This window comes from Eurypyga helias, unplaced genomic scaffold, assembly GCF_000690775.1.
Source record: "Eurypyga helias isolate BGI_N326 unplaced genomic scaffold, ASM69077v1 scaffold15253, whole genome shotgun sequence".
Lineage (NCBI taxonomy): Eukaryota > Metazoa > Chordata > Aves > Eurypygiformes > Eurypygidae > Eurypyga > Eurypyga helias.
This window is the reverse complement of record NW_010240674.1, coordinates 1011-19801: the sequence shown is the minus strand read 5'-3', so window position 1 is coordinate 19801 and position 18791 is coordinate 1011. Positions and strand designations below refer to the sequence as shown.

General features: G+C 39.6%; 1 protein-coding gene across 1 annotated transcript in view; it reads right to left on the bottom strand.

The window, feature by feature from the left end:
* Nucleotides 1-18523, bottom strand: part of FBXO15 (F-box protein 15) — a 23205-nt gene extending 4682 nt beyond the window's left edge. Inside the window, exons 1-7 of the mRNA XM_010148516.1 lie at nucleotides 18459-18523; nucleotides 16196-16300; nucleotides 11973-12215; nucleotides 11482-11691; nucleotides 9517-9646; nucleotides 7103-7185; nucleotides 5747-5892 (exon numbers count right to left, since the gene is read on the bottom strand). Of these exons, the coding sequence (XP_010146818.1) occupies nucleotides 5747-5892; nucleotides 7103-7185; nucleotides 9517-9646; nucleotides 11482-11691; nucleotides 11973-12215; nucleotides 16196-16300; nucleotides 18459-18490 (949 nt within the window). The 5' untranslated portion in view covers nucleotides 18491-18523. The remainder of the gene's footprint in view (nucleotides 1-5746; nucleotides 5893-7102; nucleotides 7186-9516; nucleotides 9647-11481; nucleotides 11692-11972; nucleotides 12216-16195; nucleotides 16301-18458) is intronic.
* Nucleotides 18524-18791: the final 268 nt, after the last annotated feature.

Genomic DNA, 18791 nt, shown 5'->3' with positions numbered 1-18791 from the left:
ACACAAAACACATGAAAAATTATAACATAGAGCCCCCCCCAACCCCCCTGCCTTTTTTTTTTTTTTTTTAAAGTTTCTCTATTCTGTTTGGTAACTCAAATAACCCTATACAACAGGGTATAAGGATAACTACCAGTACCCCCTGGAAAGGATATTGCATCATTTACACTGACAGTATGCCTTGATTTGAATCAGGTTTTTAAATCATGAATTTGTTCATTTTTTTTAAGATAGCTTTCCAAAAGCTCACTTTCATTTTTGACAGAATGATTGAGATTCCTTTGTGATTTTTTTTTTTTATTTTATTTTAGTACTACACATAACCATACTTCTTTGGTATGCCCTCCTTTCCCACTGAAAAGAGATTGACTTTTTTCAATTGTTCTTTTTGCCCTCGCAACTGGAGGAGTAAAGTTAACCAGGGAGTCCAACGGTCTGATTATAAATTGGGGTACATCGTAACAAACAAGGTTTCTGACTACAAAAAAAAAAAAATCACATCATGACACAAGCAGATTTACATCCCTTAAATAAATTTCCTTAAACATAAGATACTCTCATAAAAGTGCAACAAAAAGCACTATAAGCCTAAAAAAAACCAACCACCAAAGTAACAGAACTATGTACCCAGTAGCACTTGCAGAAGGCGGGAAGGGAGAGAAGGAATTCCCAGGAAAATACAGCTTGTTAGGATCCAGTAGAAGACTCTGGATGGTAAGATGTCTGAAGAGGCTTGTAGAGGTTTAAGATACAAGTGGAAAAAGTGAACAGAGAGGTGTTTTGCCTGTGGTTCTCCTTTCACCATGGCCAAGCAGCAGCATGAGGCTGAGGACAGAAGCAGCAACATCAGAAAGGGTTAGGGTTAGGTTGAAAAGCTAAAGCCTGTGCGAAGGAGCAGCAAAAGCCTTTGGCCCATGGCTGCTGAAGGCAGACAGCTGGAGGCAAAGTGACAGAGGGAGATCCCACAGTTCACCACAGAAGCCAGAAACTTCTCCAAATTGAAACTGTGGGGTCAAGCCGCTCCCAAGAAATGCCTGGCCACAAACCAACGCTGGAAAGACATCACTCACAAGTGAGGAGTCCAAAGAATACTTACTGCATGGAGCAAGCAGCCCAACACATGACAGGGGACAGAAGCAGCAGGTTTTTCAGTACAGACACTGGAATAGGAGTGTGAATACAGTGGAACCAACATAACTGTGCCCAAGAAATACTACGTATGGTTGAAGGAAACTGCATCACTCCAGGCAGTGATAGTCACTGTCCTTGCAATGAGGGCTCAGAGACCTCTGAGGAAAATGTAAGCAGAATTCACTTTCAGGATCTAGCTCAAAGTGCAGATAAGTCTATTAAGTTGATACCTATCCAAGTGGTTCAGTTTCAAATCTCAGTAAGTCAAATCCAATGACAAGATTTCATTCAAGATAAAAATATTTTAGATAAATAGTCACACTTTACTGAGTGAACTCTGAAAGTTCACGTTTAAAGTTCAGCTTTTATACAAGAGACTTTAAACACCAGTGTTGTGGTTTAACCTTATCAGGCAATTAAGTACAACTCAGCCACTCATTCACCTCCCATCCCTCCTCCAGTAAAGGAGGAGAATCAGAGGAAAAGACAAGGAAGCTCATAAAGTTGAGATAAGAACTATTTAATACTTGAATATAAATGAAAATTATAGTGATACTAATCTAACAATACTACTACGAAGTAATTGAAATAATAGACAATACAACATACGATACCACCTGCCGACCAACACACAAGCAGGTCCCAAGTAGTGAGAATCCGAGCCAGAGAGCCCCCAGAGAAAGAGCCCCAGGGCCACAACCCCACCAAGACAAAAACCAGCTGACCCCCCCAACCCACTAAGGAACAAACCTGCCCCGCCACTAACAACCACGCCAAGAGCTAAACAAAGGAGCTAAGGACCCAGCTATCAAGCTAACCCAACTAACTCTTAACTTTAAGCCAGAATGGAAATAGGTGGCACAGATCAGGAATCTGATGGGTAATTATTCATGGGTTAGTCAATCCAGTATTTAGCTGGGTTAGTTGAATCCTGTATCTCCGGGGAGATCTCATTGAAGCCTTCTAGTACCTGAAAGGGCCTATAAGGAAGCTGGGAGGGGACTTTTTGCAAGGGCCTGTAGTGACAGGACAAGGGGTAATGGGTTTGAATTGAAAGCGGGGAGGTTTAGATTAGATATCAGGAAGAAGTTCTTCACAGAGAGGGTGCTGAGGCACTGGAACAGGTTGCCCAGAGAAGCTGTGGATGCCCCATCCCTGGAAGTGTTCAAGGCCAGGCTGGATGTGGCTTTGAGCAACCTGGTCTAGTGGAAGGTGTCCCTGCCCATGGCAGGGGGGTTGGAACTAGATGATCTTTAAGGTCCCTTCCAACCCAAATCATTCTGTGATTCACTGATTTATAATTATTTTTTAAAATGTAAAAGCTCTACTGCAGTTCTCATATACAGGAGAAAGAAAAAGTACACCTTGAAATTAGCAAGAATCTGAAGTGCTAAGTATTGAAGTCTCACCCTCCTCATCGCAGTCACATGAGAAAGGGAAATTAAAGGGAAGAGCAAGCCATGTTAAACATACCAAGGGAAACACAGAGGAAGCAATTTGGACAGGGCTTCCTTCAGCTGGATCTAGAATTTGTTTCATTGTTTCCTTGTACTAGCCAAGATTATGCAAGATGTACAGGAGCAAGGCAGCCCTTTCATCAGTAGAGCTTATAGGGAGCAAATATTTCCAAATAAAGGGAATACTAAAATAAAGAAAATACATCATGTAAACAAACCTCAGGGGAAAGAAACAAATAGCCCAACAGTTCAAAGGCACTTATTTTAGCTAAAAGCCAAGTGAGTTTGCTTTGCTAACCAAGCCTTTGTTGCAAGTTGTAATGTGATTGTTATTTTCACAGGGAAGGCTGCACTCAACACTAATTCTGGTGGCAACAACCAGCCTTACCATGCCAAAATGGTCATTTCGACTTGGAAATCAATCTTCAAGGCCAAGCAAAGACATTTTAAACACGTGATGTGATATTACAGAAACAAAACTTAAAAGCTAAACAGACAGCAAATCTCCCCATTACATTTTGCAAGCACAACGTATCAACTTACATCAACAAGGAATAACATTGAAAAGCCAAAGCTTAGACTACCACACATGGCTACAAAGCTATGTTTAAAAAGTTGAGATGTATTTATCTCTGTTTCAAGAATGTTTATTAAAAAGCTAGATGTAGTATTCATGGCTCCTGTGAGTCATATGAAAAGCCTGTCACAGCTTCCTGAAAACAAAAGTTTTCCAATAAATTCAATTTGAAAGTATTTGGCAGATACTGTAGGGTGAATATGCTAACAGTCCCATATTACCAATTCTGTTTGAATGGAAGGAAGCACAAAATAAAATGCTAAAAAATAGCCAAAAACAGAGTGGCAAAACAGCCAGTTACTGCAGTGCAAGTATTAATAACAGGAAAGGAGATCTGAAGCCATATATACTCCATCCACTTGTACCCATGAAGTGTGCTAATTTTTTTTTTTAATTTAACATTAAGAGTTTTGCAGAAAGAACTGAAAATAGAGCAGCAACATGAAGCACAACATTAACGAACACTAACAAAAGGCAGACAAATAAAACTGAACATGAAGAAACAAATCAGTGATTCCGCAGAATAACACGGCATTCCCAGGTAACCTAGGAGTGTCTACAGCTTCCTGATGGCAACGAATAAATAAGTAAAATAACAGTATAATAGCTGACAACTGATCTGTGTCTCAGGTTGTGGAGACCGCCGTTAGCACGTCACATCCATAATTTAAAATAAACCTGGGTTGGGTAGAGAATTTTAAGAAGTAGCAAGAAGTCTCTCTGTGTCGGAGACCCCCGTGCTTCAGAGCCCTCCCTGAGAATGGGACAGAGTATTGTTACATTGGAGCCTAAAAGCAAGGCACAAACCATCACATAGAACCAGTTTGGACAAAGCTACACTGTTGGCCATGTTCAGGAAAAACGTGTTTACCAGAAAGAGAAGCGAACAGCAAGTTACTGTGAAGACGTGACAGCAGACAACCATGAGCTGCCTCACCACATCATTTCAGAACACAAATTATGGAGGAAATCAAGCATTTTCCAAGAGGAATTACTGTGCAAGTGCATGGAAGGAAACTAAATGACAAATCAGCCTATTGCCTGCAAAACCATGGTTCTGGCTGGCTGATGTCCTGCCAAAGCAGAATCTAGCAGCTGTCACACAGCTAAAAGACACAAGAATGAAAGAGTTCAGAAAAGACTCGTGATTATAGAACAGATTCTCTATCTGTCAAAGTGAGATGGCATCACAACCGTAGCTCCTGGACACTTGCTGCAATTGGCATATACACCAGCTTAACCTATAACAGAATTCGCTTCTAAGCGGGGAAAAAAGTGATACCAACAAAGAAAAGTGTGCCACATACTGCTTTCTCTCATACAGCTGTATTGCTAGGAGCATAACATTTTCATTTTAGAAAACAAAACATGACATTCACCTCAAAAAAAAACCAACCCAAAACTCAACCCTCTGGCCAATTTACAGAAGAAATTACTTTTTTGAGGGTATAAAGAGGACTCCTGTAATGAACACCACCTCAGGAGAGGTTTCTATACCTACACGGATAGAATTTCATTGAAGTTTCACCCTTATAAGCATTCCTCTATTTCAAGCTTGGAGCTGTTGGGGAATCTGAACACATGTACGTTTCAGATTCATAGGACTACAGCACTCCACACTCTGCACAAGCCTACAGTCTAAATGACAGGTCTTAGAGTCATCACATACAAATTTTAAAAAACAAAAGTCATAGGGAAATTTGTTCTACCACTGCAAAAACATGCAAGCCTGGTAACAGTGCCCTCTACTGTCTTCATCAAAAACAGTGTTTTCTGAAATCAACAGGTCATTAGTACTTACCAGAAAAATAGTGTGAAACAATAATTTACAGCATTTAATTTTGTTTAAGTTTAAAATTTTAATATGTTTCTGCTGACAGACAGCTGTGTAGCTGCAGGCAGGGTTGTGCTGAAGTTAAGTCAAAAGAGAGCTCATCCCATATTTAGCAAACCCCTAGCATAATTATTAAGTTGGGCTGAACATGAGCATGGATGGCTAACCATGTCTCATTAAAAGAAATACTAATAACTGGGAAAAAAAAAAAAACCAGTACAGTTAAAATCACTGAAATTGTTCATTATATAATGAAAGCACATCAGAACATGCAACCTTAATTTTACAAATATTTTTATGTCAACTATGTCATGAATTTTAAGGTTTATAGGGGTTTTTTTAAGTATTAAAGTATACATGAGAAGAATTATACAGAAATAGGTCTCCAAAATGTATGAGGACAAACTTACCCTATCCATACAGTATACAAGTGGAAATAAAGGCATCAAAAACTGTGCCACTGCATTAATAACTGAGCACTGAACCAAATGAAAATATCCTGACAGCCTGCAGAACTTCGGTCTCAGACCTGACACTACATCAGTGTAATAGCAGGCAGACTTCATACAGAGCAATCTTACCACAACGCACCACGCAGACATAAAGAAATCAAACAACAAAAACATAGCTTACTCTGAAAAATCCATTTCTTTTTTATGGGGAGAAACAGAGATACTGAATAAGAGACAAAACATAACAGCAGGGATCATTTTAAAAAACAGACATTACTTTTTCTGTCAACTCTACCTTTCCTGCAGAAGAGGCTCTTGAATGTTCCACACATGTAGGTGCAGCTTCCACCATGCATATCAAGATGCAGATCATAGTCATGCAGTCCATACTCTGGGTCAACATCATCCAGTACAGGTTTACTAGGTGGAAGAGCATATGGGCTTTAAAAAAAAAAAAAAAAATTAAGCAAGGGTGAATTACTTAACAGAAAGTGATGCAGTAAACAGCCCTACACTGAGACTATCATCTTAAGAGAGCTTGTAAGAGGGGAAAAAAATTATTAGAAAATAAGCTTTTCTTCTTTTTTAATGCTTTTGAAAATCAAACATCTCTAGTCCATCATACTTCTTTTAAAATGCCTAGCACAGTGTCTAATACTTCTCATCAGCTGTCCAGTCTAGCCAAACGCAGAAAATGTGTCAGGTAACTTTAAAAGCTACATCTGTTAAACTCCAAAATATGGACTTGTTTACGAAAGAAAAAAGCATCAGGTTAACTACAAATTTAAAAGCCAACTAGCTTTGACTTGTCTGAATAGCAGTTACTGAATAATTTTGGCTATGGCTAACCTAAAAGAGAAACTAGTGCACACAAATCACCAGATGAGCCCAAACCCCAGAGGCAACTGAGCAGCTCCCACACAGGATCCTATTTGGTAGGAAAGGAGATAGTGCTAGGTCTTACAGTCCGTGTGAAAGAGCCATACTACACGTTAAGACTACCAGTAGATACAACAGCATTTGGGCAGAAAGCCAAGGGGGTGGGCTGAAGGGGGGGGAAATAAATTCCCAAAATCATCCTCTACAGCTAAAAAACTCCGTATTTACAAACAGTTTACAGTGTATAAACAGATATTGAGTTATACACTGCAATATACACATATACACAAACACTTCACAGGAAATCCAGCTAGTTTTTCAATAGGACTGAAAGATAAATGCAGGCACATTCCAGGTCTACTAGTTTTTTTTTTTCCCCCTCTCCTCTTACACAGCTAAAGATTATTTTCCTGCTTCCTAACTTTCCTACTCCCTCCTTCCTAGGTCAGATAGGAAGAAGGAATAAAAAAAGACTGCTTATGAAAAGGGAGACCATATGGACAGTTTATTTCTAACTTTGTCAATACAGCAATACTAGTAGGCTTATATGACTAAATTATCTCCTTCATAGCGTAACAGTGGCAACATTTTAGCATGAAAATACTTCTACAGCTTTGTATATAGTTACCATAACTGTTGTTTATATTAAACAAGAATAGTTAATTACTGCCTAAATATAAACCTCTTACCAACAGCCAATTTTAACTGTAAAACTCAAAGCTTTATTCAAAAGGTTATCTTCTTTACCCACAAAGAAGAAATCAAAACTTACACAGTAGCAGAACCCAAAGTGCTTCTCTCAAGAAGTTGATGATAATGAAGGCTCGCCATAATAAAAGCTATTTCATTTTTCTCCTGAAAAGTTAATTAAAGTAGATGTATTTTCTTCTGGAAATACTTTTTTTCACAAGGTCTTCCTGAGCATTAAAATTCACAGATAAATGCTGCTGCTTATTAGTCTGTCAGTTATTGTAATAATGTTAATAATGGCTTGCTTTAACACTTGGACTCCTATAACTGCTTTTCACAAGAGTACAGAATATATGCAAAAGATCACTGCGTTTCTGTTTCATGCAGAAAAGGAGGGAAACCAGCTATGCCAGGGCAAAAGTTATCAGCAGCAATCCATTAATTGTACTGCTCTAGCTTCTACTTACCACTTTAAACCAGATACCTAAAGAGTCAAACAGGCCTTCCTCCCAGCTACTAAATACCTAAGCATCAAGCTTATTTGCATATGAAAGGAACTATCAGCAAAGGGAGCTAACATCAATGAGGAATAGAGAGCTAGTCGATAGAAATAGTGTGTTTCAAAATAAAACCCCAGATGTCTTCACCAGATTATGTACTCCTGGGAAAACTGTAAGGCATATCTTCTATAGGCCTATATAGATCAAAGAAAGCTTCAGAGCTCAATGTGAGAACTAAACAGAGCCAAAAGGTATCTATTTACTTCAAAAACACAGAATGCTAGAATTTCAGCCTTTTTTTTTTAAGAAAAATGCATTTTTAAGTCCTCCAGTTGCAAAACACATAAATCAATGGCAAAATTATTCACCGCTAGCAGTCAATTACTGTCCTGAAAAATGGGCAACTATTGTTTTCATTTCTCTGAGTTACCAAGCAGGAAATGACAACCCCTACTCAAACTTTTATTATTTTCTTAGCTACTCCTGTACTTTCATAGTGGAAAATTACAGCTGTAAAAGATGTAACAATAGATATTTATCAATCACAGGGTCTCTCAGTCTTTCTCTGTCCGAATACCAAAAGTCCCACATAACCTGTCCTTGATTATCAAAATTACTAGCATCAACAACTAAGCTATGGGGAAAAAGAAACAAGCTATGAGGCATTTATGATTATTACACCCATCTACAGTTAATGGTCTAATGTTACTCGGCCCATGTAAAGAGTAAGAACAGCTGTTCAGAAAAGTAAGCAGGAAAACTATTAGAGTGAGGCACCTGATGCTTAACTTTATGAAACTTAGTTTTGACTGAATCATTTCCAAGTGCTTAAGGAGTTCTATTTCCAAGCGTGGGAAGGGTAACGCACTAGCAAGTCCTTAGGGAAAACAACACTGTGACACCAATATACCAAACTTTTGATAACAAACGGCAGTTCACTTATCCGAGCTTTTCACAGACTGAGACAACCCATAATAGGCTCATGCACATCAGCCAGTCTCAAGTTTTCTGGGAAATGGACACCTTTAAGTAAGATTAAAACATACATTCCTTCTGTGGTTTTAAACAATTCCTCTGGTGATTGTGCACATCTGAGCTTGTGAGAGTTTCCAGCTGGAAATGAGACCGAGTTTAGAGTCCAGGGTCTTCCTGAGGGGAGTTACTTGCCAGTGTCAAACAATGTAAGTCTACCTCATTCACATGGCAGGGGTAGGAAAAAAGGGCTGCCCCCTCTGAACTGAGCCCAAGAGCAGAGCACCTGAGATGGGCTTCCATAGCACCCAGCCGTATGCAACCTCCGACCACAGTGCATTCAGCCCACAGACGCAGATTCCTTTACAGCAGAAGTCTACTTCAGACGTTCTGCACTCCTGTCTGAAGTCATCCATCTCCACACACAGCCTACAGAGACTAACCCCTTAACTTAGACACTTAATACCAAGAACAGAGTATCTCTAAAAGGGCATGATTTACAGCCTTCCTACCGCTGGAGCAGGATACGACTACCTGGTCATATAGATTAAATGAAACAACTAGCAAAGTTGCCCTGTGAGAATTCATCACTTTGAGTGATGGGGACAGGGCAAGGCATAAGTCAAGGAAGAAGCACATCCCTTCTCAAACCGATCCATTTAAAACGCCTTCAGAGTATCAAACTTCGGCATGTGAAGACTGCAAAATAAATATGGCTGAACACAGAAATAAGATCATTACAGTATCTAATATACTATGATACATAACTGTTCTTTTAATTAGAGGTATGGGTTGGGTTTTTTTAAAAGTACAGCTAGTCCTCCAACAGAATACAATAAATCATCAACTAGCTGGCCCTCCTGTATTTTCTTGTGGTTAGTTTAGAAAAGATCTTCCAAAAATCCAAAGAAAAAAGGAAGATAAAAAAACAAGCACCCCACACACACAAAAATCCCAAACTACAAGGTCAAGGAATCTGTTTCTTCAAATTTTAATAAAGTATTGGAACAAAATGTTACCTTACCTTCCAAAGTCCTACTAAGAGCCCTGGATTCAGACTGAAGAGTTGGACAAGCTTATCAGCACCAACTGCTACACTACTTTCAGTCAGGTTAGCAAGATGGTATTCAGCAATCAAGGAACGTCGACGAGGCCTTTGAAAAAAAAAAAACCAGAGAATATAGCAACAAGAGTATGTCTCCTTATTTATGTAAAAGTTCAGCCCAATTTCATTTTTAACTCTGAAGTCTGACCAACAGCACATGACGAAAATGGTTTTGAAAGCTTTCAGCACGCACATAAACCATAAACTTTACTTCCAAACAAATACAGCAGCAGGATCTCAACACCTAACAGGAAAAGAAACAAAAGCCACCATAGGATGTCCCAATACACTACTTAAGACGAAGAGATTATATGCTTGCCCAACATTTCAAAATAGCCACAGAATTACTCTACAATTTATTTCTAATACTATGTTGGTACTAGATGGAAGTCAGCATGAAGCAAGCTACTAAGAAGGTAAACTCTTCCTCCACAGAATCAAAATTCAAAAAAAAAGGATCAAACTGTACATATAATGAGTTAAAAGCTTCTGTCAGAACCAGCTTTTCATTCTGTTAATACTATTTTAGATTTTGCCAGTCACTAAAGCGACTTAGTTCCGCAATACCCTTTAACTAAAGATCATACTTCACAGGGGTTCTTAGAGGACCTCTTCAGAACGGAGAAGTAACTCTTTCTAAAACACCCCACAGACTTAGGCTGTTGTTATATTCAAAACTGTTCCTACAGTTCTCAGTAGTATCACCTACCACTACACACTGCTGGGAAAACACCAACAGACAGGAACCTTGACACATTACCTTGAACAGTAAGATTTGGGGCTAGGACAGGACACCAACCCTTTCCATCTTTAAGTCAATCAAGCTGGCATAAATACAGGGGCTTTCCCAAAGCCCCTGCACTAGCTCCTTATAGTCTTAACATCCTGGTATTTCTGAAATTGTTACCTTCATGTATATTCACAAGCTCTAGCAACTTACAATTCTGTGAAGATGCACTCATGCCTGGAAGTTTTATTTTACTATTTTCTGCGTAAGAATCATCCCCTCAGCAGAAACAACTATGTACATAATTTGACTGCAAGACTTCCAGCCTGAGCTGCCCAGATGACTTTACCCCAAAGGGTTCTCTTTCTTTACTTTTTTTTAGGCAAACGCTTTGTTCCGCTCTATGAACCCCGTTTTTTGTAGGTTAATAACAATACTCTCTTTTCAGAGCTCTACTGCTAGGTGTTTTGTATAAGAAGCCTGTAGCTGATAGTGCACATACTAAAACCACACATAAGAGAGAGACATGTGGAAAACTCCTTGACAGCAACCAAACACTCACATACCTCAAATACACAATTCTAATTGAAACATCTTTCCTCAGAATATAATGCCAGAAAAATACTGCACACATCTAAGCTACAAAACAACAGTTATCCCACGCTGCGCTGCGGGCTACTTTAATTTTTATGCAGGTACTTATATTGTACACACAGGCAACCACTAAGTTCCCTAAAGTCACATACACACCTAACAGATAGAAAAAAAAAAAAATTAGTAACACAGATTACCTGATTGTATCCACACTGATGCACTCTTCCATTCTAAACATCTCATATTAAATTCTCTGAGATTTACATGTTTGTTTAATGCTCATTTGTATCTACACCATAGATTCAGGTTTCTAAGGGAGGATCTAGCAGTCTGTAACTTGTATGCCAGTAGCTACATCAATCTACGAATTAATGTCATTGCTTGCACACCCCTTTCTTAGAAGAAACTCTACCAATGAAGGGAAGGACAGAGGCTTTGAAAGAAACAAAGACAGAGACCTTCCAAGAAAGAACTTAAGTCAAACCAAGGTCAGATAGCTCCCACAGACACGTTATCAACCACTTACACCAAAAACCTCTCAAAAATCCCATGTTAACACTCACCCATTCTTGATGGGAGGTCTGCTTTGGTTGGGAAGCAACGGTGTAACTCCAAATAGTTTTAGGGTTGACAGGATGTCTAAGCATGGCCAACTTGTACTATACCAAAGTATAGTAACAGATGTGTCCTTAAACAACAGGTTTGCCTTCTCTGTTATATGTTCCTTTCCCTTTTTGTCCTTTAGAACAATTATCCAACTCAAGCCACAAGCTCTGTTATTTCGGAATTGAGAGGAAAGGAAGGTGTTTAAAAAAAAAGATTCTCAAAATGACAAATCTATGCTTACAATAGATTTTTACAATTGCTACTCTAAGTGCTACTTCTATTTCTTCGGCTAGGTCATTCATGGTCTATCACAGTATCTTCCCATTATGATATACATTTTACAGCTCTATTTCCATATACACAACACACACCCCCAGCACTTCCAAAGCCATTAATATTCTGTACATTGTTCGGGAATAAACACCTTCTGTGACAAGGCATTGCTTACTTCATAGCTTCTTTGTTTTTATATGGAAGACCTGTATAAGGATGTACACGTTTAACAAGTTGCATTACTCTTGTTTTGACAGCAGCTATTTCTTTGAAGATGTATTCGTTCTTCCAGTACCCAGGCTTTTTATCATGTAGAGCAGCACAGCCCAAGAAAAGAGTTTCTGTTTGCTCAGAGCTCCTTGTCCAAACTGTCTTTTTTGTTTGAAAACAACTGGAATAGATTTTCAGCCAGATTCCACTTAAAATAAAAACAGAATAAAGATGAAAACCACATAAATTTCAAAAAGAGTTACTTAATTACTCTTATATGCAGATCTCTGCTACCACTGAGCATAATATTAGCAGAAAAATACAAAGTCCTCGATTAGCACCGAACTGTGTTTGACCTAAATTTAAGTTTATAAAAGACCAGTAAAGGCTCAGTTGTACACTTCTACTCATTTTGACCTTCCAACAGCCTGTATCAGGCTAGTTCCCTTGGTATAAACATGAAGGCTGAGGAACCAAAAGATGCTCCATTTCTCATGGACTTACTAGGCTATCTCAGAAAATATGGATCTCTGAACACATTCCTTGTTCTGGATTATACATACCAAATGAGATCCATTAGCCTTCCTTCCCCTTATGCTGCTACTACCTGCACAGACTATCCCTTAAACTCGCTGATGCAAGTTTAACAAAACACACCAACCCACACCAGTACCTATTTAAGAGAAGACTATCATGAGAAAACAAGGAAAAGGTAAGCCTTGCCTGCTTTCCTGAAAGTATAGGATCCAGAATGAAGCTGATTAAGGGTAAGCTTACTTTTGAAAATTCTACCCAAAACGATGCATCCTTCTCACGCAAAATTAGCTACAGCAATAAAAGTGTTTTAATACCTCTTATTCAACAAAGACAATCTGGACCCCCCAGCTGTCTCACACAGATCCAGCTGAAAGTGAGGCGGCAGAGGGCAGTTAGAATCACCTATGTTTGGTGGCGGTACCACTGTCCTGTCAATCCCTTCCGCACTCCCTTTTAGGAGATCACAGAAGAGTTGTCTTCTTGAAGAAAGCAAAGAAACACGCAACACTAATGATAAGCTCACCTCTTTCCTGTTAGGAAAAGTATGAGGTCACATTTCTGCCCCCCACACCCCAATACCTCTAGGACAGTACAGGGAATATTGAGTACGAGAAGTTAAAGAATTCAAACAACAATCTGTGAACAAAGGTTTCCAATAAGTTTTCTGATTTTAAAGTGCTAGCCACACAGTCTACACAGCTGCACTAAAGAAAATGAATAGCAACAGGAACAAATTCTCAAGAGAAATTCTCTACCATTTATCAGCAAGATTACCTTTACCAGTCCTCACTTATCCCCAGGCAAACTTACACTAACGTGCTTTGTAATGCATTTTTCCTCTCCTTAAAGCATTAAAGCATTCAAGGACTGAATCCATCCCACACTGCCTCCTGCCCATGAAAACCACTCTCACTTCATCAACTGCTGAGAATAAGTCCTGAAATGCAGAGAGCCAGGCTATTTGTTACTGATGAAAACGTACTCAAGAATATTGCAAAAACACCTCCCAGCCTGCCACTCCGCAGATGTACGTACAATCTCCCACTGCCATTTTTGGAGTCAAAGCTGCTTAAAACACACAGACTCGTAAGCTTATGACTGGTAAATGGGGGTTGACAATCAACATGAAATTCCAACTTTCCCAGATTCTGGCAGGGACAAGGATGGAAGGAGATAAAAAACAATCTCATAGGTAGAACAAAGATTTAAGATGCTTCAATTTTGAAACCACAGAAGACAAGACAACCCAGTTATCACAGTAACAGGGAAGTATAAAACCAGGGAAGAAATTCTTACTTAAACTCCAAGGCAGTTAAGAATTGAGGATGATGAAAACACAGGAAAGATGTCCTTGACACACCATCACCAGGTGAAACTGAGCTGTGTATCATCCAACCAGTCTTATTCAGCCTAAAAAGTCCAGTAGGATGTTCTCCTTTAATCCTCTACAGTTAACTAGAAACCCCCTCCCAAGACAGACATCCTTTCTTTCATGGGGAGAGATACTCAGCATCTGGCTGCATGATGCTGAAAAGACAGGGGTTAGTAGTAGGCATTTCCTGAATTTCAAAGGTACAATCCCTGGCAATGCGAGTTGAGTGAAGACAGATTTGCCACCAACACCTACCAACCCTTCTCACTCCCAGTTATATACTTCTGCTTCCTTTCCCAAAACAGTATTGGGCAAGCATGACAAATCAGTTCAAGAAGCTCAAAAATTCAGACAGGGCGTGAAGGTGGAGGAGAGAAAAAGGGAGACCTGGAATCACAGATGTTTAGGGAGATATCACTGCCCCTTCATCCTCAACTTCTGAAGAATTGAAGAGATCAAAAAGACATCCAACAGAGAAGCACATATTTGCCTCTTTCACAGCAGAATAAACGCCTCTTTCACCTCAAAGTGTTAAATATAACATTCATCTTAAGGTTCCTTATTGGACATTGTTACAACAAGCCAACCCAACCTCTTACTTCTGACTCCAGTGCCAGAAACAGACACTCAACATTGTCAAGTATCACTTGATCACAATGGCAAAAAGATCTGGGCAAGGCAAAAAGATCTGCCTTGTGCTCTGGCTTCTCCCTTCCACTTTCTGCTGGTTACCAAAACCCTCAGGCTTTCAGACACACCATCCATGTGAGCTTCCCACACTGCATGACAGGAAGACTGGAATACTGCCACATGCTGGGGCTGGGAGGTGCAGAAGGTGGGCTCAGAAACACCTCCCTGCCTTCAACAATTCATGGAAGACATCAATGCCAAGAAACTGTTAAAGTGCAGACACTATTTGAATAGCCCAAGGACAGCATTAGGCAGCACAGATGTATCATGACGAAAGACCAATGGTCTTGTTGCATTAAGGACAGCATCCTGTACATCCAGGACAGCAGAAATATCCTCAGAAAGATACTCTGCCTTAAAAAAAAAAAAAAAAAAAAGATTTGTCACAGAGATATGCAGGGACTTCAATTAAAACTTCCAAACAGATTCCAAACCAACAGATTGAGTGACTCAAGAAATTCCATGGAGATGCAGCGGGAAAAAATGACCTGGTCCCACTGAACCAGTCAGTTTTCTAGATAAGGGAAAGTATGTCCTCCTGAAATCCCATTTGTGCACGTAGAGTAATCTCTGTCAAGATTAGAAAATGGAAACAGACGTTGTTGAAATGAAGACAGATAAATCAGCTTCCCTTGAACAGCCACAATGATTTTATCCTACCTTACTATCCTGAAGAGGAAAGCGCATATTAAGATATACATTTTGTGTCAACTATGCGATTTTTGTCTACATGCTCCTGCTGATAGCCTCACAAAAATAAATCTGGATTACGGCCTTCCCTTTAAATTCATCAGTTCTAAAGGTGCCAATGTCAACAGACCCATTGTACAAGGTTCGGCAAGTAAGTGAGAAATGGATGAATACCAGCAACTTCCTATATATGAAGACATTTTCTCACTTAAACAACATGAATGCAGCTAGAAAAAGATTATACCCAGACATCCTAGTTATCACGTACCAACTAGGATCTCTCCTCTTGATCCTTTCATAAAATTATTATGATATTGCTCAGAGTAATTTGTGAACTCTGCCTAAGCAAACCCTTTCAAAAATGTCAGTAGTTATCTTTGTCCCTTCTGTTTTCATTTAAGTCACCAAAATTTGACAGAAGGAGCAACAGATAACCCACTAGTGAATCACCTGACTAAATCAAACCCTCTGCAAAAACCTGATGAAAGAAGTAAGTAAGCAGGACTTCAAAATTATGAAAGCTATGACAATTCTACAAAGCTACTGGCTACACACCACTAAGGATTGCCTGAACCAGAAAGCCCATGCAGGTGCATGTGAATACAAAACAAACCTATGCAAATTTTACAATAAAATAAATGCTAATAGCAACACTTCAAAACACTGTATTTAGTTTCTGCCTCATAACACCCATTAAATTTAACAGGGCTTGCACAGCCAGTATTCCATGCAACACATGGTACCGTGAGCTATGCAGCACACTTTCAGCAGAGTAATTGCCGGTAGGTACATGCATCAGTGCTCTGGCATCAGTGAAACTAAATTGGAAAGACTCGTAACTCAGTTAGACTCTACTGCTGCCCAATTAAGCCTAGCAGTTATGCTTCCCGCTTCCTTACTTGTCATTGGCCAGATGATAGAAGTGCTTATTCACACAACCAACACACAACAGGGACACAGCATCCAAGTAGGAAAATATCTTTATCAGTATTTCTGACGGCATGCTGGAAAACAAGAGAGATATGGTTAGACCTGCCCACAAACTCCAGAAATGACAATGACAAAGAATTCTATTCCCAAACCACAGCAAAACAAAGGAGATGGAAACAACCAGCTTGTAAATACACAAATCAAAACTCACCTGAAGTTAACTTGCAGAATTTGGAATCTGATTTGATTCCTGATCTAAAACATTTGCTTGAAACAATTCACCACAGCCTACTCAAGCGGCGCGGCGCAATTTTGCGAAAAGCTATGGGTTTGCATTTTCGTTAAACTTAGTTAACTTTAACCCAGTTTGACATGAAACTCTCTCATTCAACTTCAGGTTCTCACTGCTTGTACCACGATTTGAACACCTAGTGCATAACCACCAGCATTTGCCAGAACTGCATATACTCACTTTCCCCTGACTGTGGTGTCAGGTCTCAGGACGTATCAGGACAGAAATGTTCTAGTCAAGCAGTGAGATTATGCTCTACCTCATCAAAATCTTCAAACCAGGTGTGCTCAGGGGTCTCACACAGTTTTTGTTTATGTCAACAGAACAATGTGAACTTCAAAATAAGAGCTGACTGGTATGTTGAGAACAGGATGCCAGCATCTGCGGGCTGCCTAAAATGCAGGTGCCAGCCTAAGTACAAGAAGCACAACACAACCTGGCGATGACCCACCATGATTTTTGTATTAACAGACAGAAGCCTCATACCCTTTCAGTAGTATCTGCTAACTGCAGAGAGTCTAAGAAAATATGTATTTTATACACTTTTTGCAGCATGATAGTATGGTAACATCAAAATCGCCATTGAAAATACAAGCTGCTGTAAAAGTCAGCACCTCAGCTGTGTCTCTTACTGATTTGACACTGTGTCATTTACAACACTTGCTGATTTACAATACTTTACTCCAGAAGCATATATAGCTTTCAAACATAGAATGATAACAATGCCAATACTCCAAGTTTTGGATTAAACTTAGAATCTTAGTCGCACTAACAGAGAGGCAGTCGTGCCAAAACTTGCAGTTATTATGGGCAGTAACTCACAGTCTAAGCCCAAAGCAGCAAATATATTTATTCCAGAGAGAACTTATAAATTATCCTTTAAAAACCTGCAAATTATCTAAAATAATACAGAATCACAGAATGGTTTAGGTTGGAAGGGACCTTAAAGATCATCTAGTTCCAACCCCCCTGCCAAGGGCAGGGACACCTTCCACTAGACCAGGTTGCTCAAAGCCTCATCCAGCCTGGCCTTGAACACTTCCAGGGATGGGGCATCCACAGCTTCTCTGGGCAACCTGTTCCAGTGCCTCACCATCCTCTCTGGGAAGAACTTCTTCCTGATATTTAATCTAAACCTCCCCACTTTCAATTTAAACCCATTACCCCTTGTCCTGTCACTACAGGCCCTTGTAAAAAGTCCCCCCCAGCTTCCTTGTAGCCCCTTCAGGTACTGGAAGGTGCTATAAGGTCTCCCCGGAGCCTTCTCTTCTCCAGGCTGAACAAGCCCAACTCTCTCAGCCTGTCCCCATAGCAGAGGTGCTCCAGCCCCCTGAGCACCTTCTATGTTAGATCTAGAATTCTCAACAGTAGTTTTCACAACCATATCACTTTCTCTTTGAAGGGAGCCAATCGAAAGGTGGTTTGGTTTTTTTTTTTCTTTTTTCTCATCTTTCACACCAAACTAATAGCATTAAGGAATGGAACTGGCCATACAATGACAAACAGAGAGATGACTACACAGGAAGCTACAAAATGTATATAACAATGAAAATTAATTAATCTGTCATGTAACATTCAGATGGTTTTTTGTAGAAATGTAACAGATTTGCAAAAACAACTCACCATTATACAGAAAGTAATACAACAGCAATTTTTATTCTCAAGGAATATCACAGTCCATGATTTGCAAAGGAGTTCCTAAAGGCTCTGTACGACTTGGAAAAGCTACACACTTCACATGAACGTAGAAAAGGAGGTGAGGGAAAACCATGCTTGAGAATATTAGAAGGTCAACATAGGATCACAGAGTAGGCCAGGGAAGCAATCTTTTCAACTCAAAACATCTGAAATGGAAATCTCCAAGGCATGAACATCATAACTGCAAGCAGTCAAAAGATGGCTTCCAGGGCACACACACTTACTCCTGAAGACATACTCACCTTTCAATGCACAAGCTAGGTTTTGGTTTCATGGAGGGCGTCAAAGACAGGCTTTTAATTCCAGCATTTACAGCATCATAATGTTCCACAGGCCTAGCAGCAAAGCTCCTTGACCTGTTTCTAAAGTGGGTAAGCTGTTAGGAGTCACGTCATCACAAAATGAACAAATATGCATTTGTGCACACCTAAACACCAAATACCAACTCGGACTGGATTCAGGCAATACCTCACATGGTAACTTGTTATTATCACTTCACAATTTTGAACAATTATCACCAAGCTAAAACACCTGACATCAGGAAAATGTCAGATTTGAACTCACAGGTGTCTCTC